The 7,069-nt window shown below is 48.7% G+C and overlaps 1 protein-coding gene across 1 annotated transcript in view; it reads right to left on the bottom strand.

The window, feature by feature from the left end:
- Positions 1-7,069, bottom strand: part of ADAP1 (ArfGAP with dual PH domains 1) — a 53,463-nt gene that overhangs the window by 13,147 nt on the left and 33,247 nt on the right. The window contains exon 4 of the mRNA XM_009641820.2: positions 223-335. Coding sequence (XP_009640115.2) covers positions 223-335 — 113 coding nt within the window. The remainder of the gene's footprint in view (positions 1-222; positions 336-7,069) is intronic.

Raw genomic sequence — 7,069 nt, 5'->3', positions numbered from 1 at the left:
CAGTTAGGGTGTCCCACCATGACCGTGGTGGTGGACCAAGAGCAAACCCTGCTAAAAACACTGGCAAGCTGTACCTAGCACCCTTGTCCTGGAGCAATCGGGGACTCAAAGCTTATGAAAACTGTAAAACTATAAACAAAACGGTGGCCTAGGAATTACTTGTTCCAAGATGCTCTTACAGTTGCAATCCCCCGTCCCCACGCAGCAATCCCAGGTACTCACGTCATTTTTGTTGAAATATTTCAGTGCACCTTCCCTCTCTGATAACACAAATTTTCGGCTTAAGAATTGCCCGTTGTCACGTCCTCTCTTCAACAGAAACCCTTCTCGGTACCCTGCAGCAGAAAGCAGTTGCTGAGAACCAGGGATAAAACGCTGTATTTAAAAAAAAGAGGCAGGGTAAAGAAAAGGAGAAGAGCTTCAGCTTCAAAACCCAGCAGAACAATGTGTGGCTGGATTGCTCAAGACACGAACAAAGCAGGCCGCCTTTCTCCTTCAGATTCGCCTTTCTCCTTCACATTTGCCCTCCTCACTCCACTCTTGCTCTTTTCCAACCGCTTGAGCGTCACAGATGTCCTGACACCGGGATGTGGCAGGGCAAAGGGGATTCCCACCGTGCATCCCGCCCTGCAACACAGTGGAAATCTTGAGGAGCGAGGCTGTGTCCCTGCCACAGGGATGCTGCTCAACTTACTCACTTAAGCAGTGCTTTTGGAGTAAGGGAAAGGCAGGCGAGATCTCTCCTCCTGTGTCGATGCCACTAAAAAATTAAAAATGAGGTGTGTGCATGCAGGGAAAGCAGCTTGGGGCAGATGGCTGTATTGGAGCAAGCCACAAATACATTTTTGCATGGAAGAAGGGGAAAATGCTCGCAGTTCTTCCCACTGGCTTCAGGGCACCTTGGTTCAGAAAGCCTCTGAGCCAGACGTGGCATCCCCTGCTCTCGGAGCCGGTCCCTCCAGCCCCAGGCACCGCGGGCAGGCAGCCTGGCCAGGCCACCCCCCTGCGTGTCAGCCCCGTGGCGGATCTGCTGCTCAGGAAGAACGCTACGCAAAATACGTGTGCTTTATTTAAAACTCAAAAGAGCCAGAAAGAGAGAAAAAAAAGAATCTAAAAGTCTTAACCCCTCAAATCAGAAAAGCACTTAGAGCTGATCGCTGCCAGCACCTCCTGCAGCAGCCACGACACCCAACTTATTTCACAGCAAGTTTAATTGACGCCCTTATTTTAAATGCTTCAAAACAAAGAAACCCCAAGAACTGTCCACTACAAGATTTGTGAATACCAACAGAGCAGTTTGACGGTTGTCTCCCATTTGTTTTATATATAATTATACAAAAGTTCTGTTGAACAAGTGTTCCCTTTCTCTCTTAGTTTCACACTTGTTAGGTTTTTGTTATTGGCTCTCGCGAGCTAGGATTTTAAAGTTAAAAACTGTATGTTTATAACAACTTTCAGCTAAGTAACTAAACTGTTGTTTAATATGCGAAATGGCTCTGGACTCAGCGGGCAGCCTCTCCTTTGCCTGCCTACTACGAACCAGTGGTGTGCAGAAATTCCTCATTCAACCTGCTTTTCACTTCTCCACCCTGATACAGGATTGATTTAAACCAGAGATGAAAAGATGCAGAAAAATCCCTCAACCAGCTCCTCCACACCGACTCTATAGGTACAAGCGATATGAAATGTTTCCATGCCACAAAAACCTAAAGCAAGACAAAAATGCACACAGACACACATTTAATGATCAGAAAAGACTGGAAGAAAAGAGGGATATTAACAGGAAAGCTGCGAACCAAGGGGAAGGTGCCCATCGAGCCAAATGTACCATTGCTGATAGCCAAAATACCAGTTTCTCCTGTCAGGACTTACAAAACTCTAAGTCAAACACTTTTTCCAGATCCTCAGAGACCTGTACTGAAGGCCAGGCAAAGCCACCGACATCTGCCACAAAGGAGTGTGATGGCGAAGCCCCCGCTGACCACAGAGAGCATCATTAATCCGGCCAACGCGTCCGATGCCTGGCACGCGGGGCTGCAACGGGCTGATAACTCGACGCAGATGGAGGCGGTGGGAATATTCAAAGCTGTCAGCAGGCTTTCCGTTGTTTCTTTATTCTATACGGGGTGCGTGCTGCAGTGGGGCTGTGTTTTAAAATGCAGGGCCTCCCCCTGCCCCCCGGAATGAGCGTGCGCTGCCACCCAGGAACCGGCGCGGGTGTTTCCATCCCAGAGCCCGCAGGGATCCCCCCTCGTGCGTTATTTACAGCTCGCTCGCATGAGAGAACCAGCACAAGCAGGGGGTGTGCATCTCCCCCGTGAGAGCCAGCACCCCCGCTGCCCACGCTCCCACGAACCTACCGCTCCCCGTGGCCACCAGAGCCAGCAGCAACCGAGTCCAGGCCACCGCCCAGAGATGCAGGCGGGACAGCCCAAAGCCTCAGTTATCCCACAGCCAGGGACAACTGGGGATGCCACAGCACTCTTCCACCTCTGAGCCCTCCCCATCCCTCCGGCGCAGGACAAGTGCTCCACCCCACGTGGGCCATCATCACCCATGCGCGGCCAGTGGCTATATTCATGCTCGCCAGCTCAGTAACCCAGAGGACTGATACGAGATGTATCAAAGGAATTCTCGGTCTCAAGCCCTTTCTCTGTTCCACCCACCCACCCAGCCATCCAGCTTGGAAGAGATTTCCCCAAAGCCACAAGCAGAACTGGCTAATTCAGTCCATCGATTCAATCCTATAGAGTCATAGAATCGTTTAGGTTGGAAAAGGCCTTTAGGATCCAGCTGTTATCCTAACTCTGCTATCCCACCACTAAACCATGTCCCTACGCCAACTGTGGGCTTGCTATGTACTTTTTCTAGCAAAAAGACACGTCTAACCCGTTGGAGAGCACTTGCAGCGTCAGAAAGAGAAGAACCCACAGGGAACAGGATTATCTGAAGTCTGAGCAAGGGGAAGCAGCCAAGAAAGCCACCGAAACTCAGCTAAGGGCAGCCGCATCCGACAACAGCGCGGGAAAGGCCCAGGCTGATGGATTCGCATCACCGCCGTGGTAGGAATCCATTGCCAGGGAACCGAAGTGCTGACTGATTCAGAGTCAGATGCTGCTCCCTGCCAGGCTCCTATCAGCAAAACGGCTACACAACCTACAGCGGGCTGTACACGACGGCGCTGAACAGCAATAATAGCTCTCTGACAGGAGACAGACAGGCAGAAGGTGATGCTCAGCTGATACATTTATAAAATGCAAGATTTGCTTAACGTGAGGCAGAAAAGCTGCCGGGGCTCTGATGGCTGGCATTTGCCGACTGCTCCCTTGTATGGCACAACATTAAGCAGCTTGCTCCCAAAGCGTGCGGTTTAGAAACCAGGGACAGGCAGTTTCTGTTCCTGAAGGGTGCTGATTTTTAACGCCAAGTCAGTCGGAGCAACTAGACAGTACCTCAAAAGCCATTTCTATTCGCTCCACTAAATGGCAGAGACGGTTTCTGAGCCGCTCCGCCGCCTCTCCGCGGCTGACATTGGGGGAACACTAACATCTCGAAGGGGGCTGGAGGGAGCTGGGCTTGGAGGAAAGGACATCGGTGTCAAATGAGAGAGAGGAGAGGCAACACGAGGAGAACACCTCCAAATACAAACGCGGGGTGATGCAGAAGGAAAGCCCCTCTTTTCCTTCAGAAATCCCCACCTGGGGTTTGCTCGGCCCAGCAGAGCATGCTGGGCACACAGAGCTCAGCTCTTGGTGGCTCCACCTCAGAGCAGCTCAGCTCCACAAGACTTGGCTGTAAGTCTCATCCCTTCATTCATCTTGAGTGTTTCATTATGAACATCTGAATGGCCAAGGATGCTGCAGGCATTCCTTATTAAACCTGTTCCCCTCCATGGCACATTTTTTGTGATTTTTTCTTAACACTTAAGGGATGAAGAATAAAATTACTCTACATTTCCCCAAAGAGTATCTCAAACAATTACAAATCTGTAAAGTCCACCTCATGCTTACCCCCGGCATCGTAACAGTTATGTACAAAGAGAAGGGAGCCCAGAGAGGTTTGCTGAGCTGCCCAGGACAAGACCGTGAGCCAGTGTCCAAGTCAGGCTGGAAACCCAGCTTTCCCTCCCCTCTTACATAGGGACATTTCATCATTTTGATCTTCTCTTTCCAACCTTTTGTGGCAAAGCACAGTATCCAAATTCCACTCCAAGGGAGAATGAAAAAAACCCAACCCAACAGTAGGTGTTATCTCTTTCCGTAGTTCACACGCTGGTTCTTCCCAGACCGACTGCCTCTGCAAAAGAGCTCCTGGCTGCCCAGACAAAGCCAGCTGCTAATTTCACTGTACTTCAGTACAGATTTTCATAAATCCTTTGCTTGCTTCTTTTCTTTTTCTCTCTTCCTTCCTTCCTCCAGGGCTGCATCCTCGGGAGCTGTTCCTCTGCTCTGCCCAAACCTGCTGCCCACACCTCTGTCAACACCAATCAGAGCAAGCCACCATGAACTGGACTTGAACTCAACATGAACCCATCCAGGTTCCCCAGGCAAAGAGCGTGTCAGCAAGATGTATCCTCGATGTCCTGATCTAAAGGATTGTGAAAACAGCTAAAGAAGGTGTTGAGAAACAAAACTGAAGGAGGCTGAACAGTGAACAGATCTCACACCGGAGGGCATTGGAGTCGGAGAACGAAACCATCTCTTCCTCGTCTCTGTGGGCTGCACTGCCTTAGCAACGGCTTCATATTTAGAGGCATCTGGCCAAATCCAGATCTTCATGAAGGCTGTTGTGCTTACGTTGAAGCAAAACGACCGCTAGCACTACAGCACTTGCTGATTGCTGGTGATGGATCACGCAGCATTGGGTCACCAACACGTTTGCTTCCCCTCCCAAGGCACAGAACGAGGGATGCGGTCGCCTGTCGTCATCCCACTTGATTACCAGCACCCAACCCAACCATGACTACAGAAAGGACTACCTGCTGGGGAGCACCTACAGGCACCCTTTAGGAATGTCACTCTCACATTGCTAACACCATTGCTGTTCTGTCGCCAAGTTTTCTGCATCACTGCAGCCGCCTGCCAAGAAGAGAAAAAAAACCAACCGCTTGCTTTTGTAGGCAGTTCTGGCACAAACCTGCAACACTTGCAAAAAAACCCACCAAGCAGTTGTGACAAAGTTAGCTAACAAAGGGCACGTCATATAATCTGAAATCGCACGGTCGGAATGGATATTTTTGACCCATTAATGTAGTTTCCCAGGTAAAATGAGGAACTGTCACTTCCACACTCACTTCATCACCACAGCTAAAACTCTGTGGGGGAAAGAAAACAGGGTCACCACGTCGGCTGACCAAAAACAAGACACTGCATAGCCTTGTGTCAGCTCTGTTGAGCTGGTGGCTGGAGCTCCTCCAAGCCAGGCATCTAAAAGCGGCAGGACCCATTGGATGTTCTAGTCCAGCTCAGCTTTCTTGCCGTCCAAGAGGCTGCAGAGGAAGCAAGGGAGAGGATTCTCTATTGAGACAATCTGACATAGACACCGTCCTTCCATCCAACTTCCGCCAGCAATTTGTTCAAGTTCCCCATTTTTTAAGAAGAGGGATATTGCTACTTCCCCACCTCAGAAAGCCGTTATGGTGCTTAGTTAATGATGGGTTTTTTGGTCTCTGAGAATGTGGATTATAGGAAGTACCCAAAATTACTCTTTCAGTTTCAGCCTTTGCTCTCAGAGAAGAAAAAAAAACCCTCCTGCAAGGACAATCACATCCACTGGCTTGAAAAAAAAAAAAATACACATACATGGACTTTGCTTTTGTGCATCCTAAGTAAAGCATTATAAACTTGGAATTAAACCACGTCTGCTCTTGGTGCTTTATTTTGCAATTTCACCTGGGAGGCATCAGAACTGCTTGTTCCATGACGTTTCTAGGGCAGTAGTAAAATCAGGTCTGGACCAAGGCTTTTAGGAGAAAGATGTTAGCGTATCCAAGACTGAGCATAGCAACAGAGCCAATACCACACCCGAGCCCAAATGCATCACTGTGTTGTTTCCTGCCTTCTTGTCTCACTACAAGACAAAGTATGGTAGGCTGAAATAGGAGAAAAAATTTACTTGTGTGTGTAACCCAAGAGCAATCACATTTTCCTAGAGGTCAGGCAGGGCATCCCCACCTACAGAAGTAGATCTTCTTTCCTCTAAGCAGTCAGAGTGCTTTGACCCCAATTCAGAGCTTTGGAGAAATACAAATGCATCACTTTGCTGATAAAATTGCAGGGTATATATCGCCACTTCTCTGTTTTTCAGAAGCCGAGTACTCTGCTATATTAACATTGTAAGGCATTAATTAAACCGGAACAGTAGGTAAGTACTTACTGGAGATGATGCGCCTGCTTTTGCTGGGAGGTTAAGGAGTTGCATAATTATTTGGAGCAGCTGAGTGGCAAATGCCTGACATCCCACGCTACCACTGACACCAATGTCACAACCTCCATTTAAAACAAAGAGTCTGAAGGATATTTCTTCTGCAATAAACCTCGCCGCCCGTAGTCGGAGGGCTGGGCGGAGAAGGTGACATATTCTAAGGTTTCCCCATGGACTTTGAATAGCGATGCAAAAAGAACTGTACACCTCTTGTTTGGCTGTGTCAGTGTAAATAATTTGGTTTGATCGCTGTAAGGTGTAATATTTCTTCCTGTAGCATTTGGCCACCACCAAAGCAAGACATTTCAATGACTTACTTTGAATTTTTCCAACATTTGCATCCCAATCAAAAATTATTCAAAAAGGAATATTAAATTTTCTCATGGTGTGAAAACACTGCTGTTCATCCAGAGACAACTCATCCTCCCAAAACATAAGGTAGTCCCCGTACAAGGTGTTAAGGCATGTCAGGCCACTGAGAGCTTGCAGTCAAGGCTGCAACCACTCCCTGCTCCATCGCACGGCACCAGCAGCTTGCTTGCCCCTGCCCCCGCCTGCAGTTGCACTGAGGAGCGTATAACTTCTCTGAAAATAAATCTGTGGTCACGTCCGGATAAATACACTTCCTGCTGGTTACATGTTCAGC

Source organism: Egretta garzetta, unplaced genomic scaffold (genome assembly GCF_000687185.1).
Source record: "Egretta garzetta isolate BGI_Z169 unplaced genomic scaffold, ASM68718v1 scaffold57, whole genome shotgun sequence".
NCBI classification, from domain to species: domain Eukaryota; kingdom Metazoa; phylum Chordata; class Aves; order Pelecaniformes; family Ardeidae; genus Egretta; species Egretta garzetta.
The sequence above is the reverse complement of the archived record's forward strand: the minus strand, read 5'-3'. Positions and strand labels throughout refer to the sequence as shown.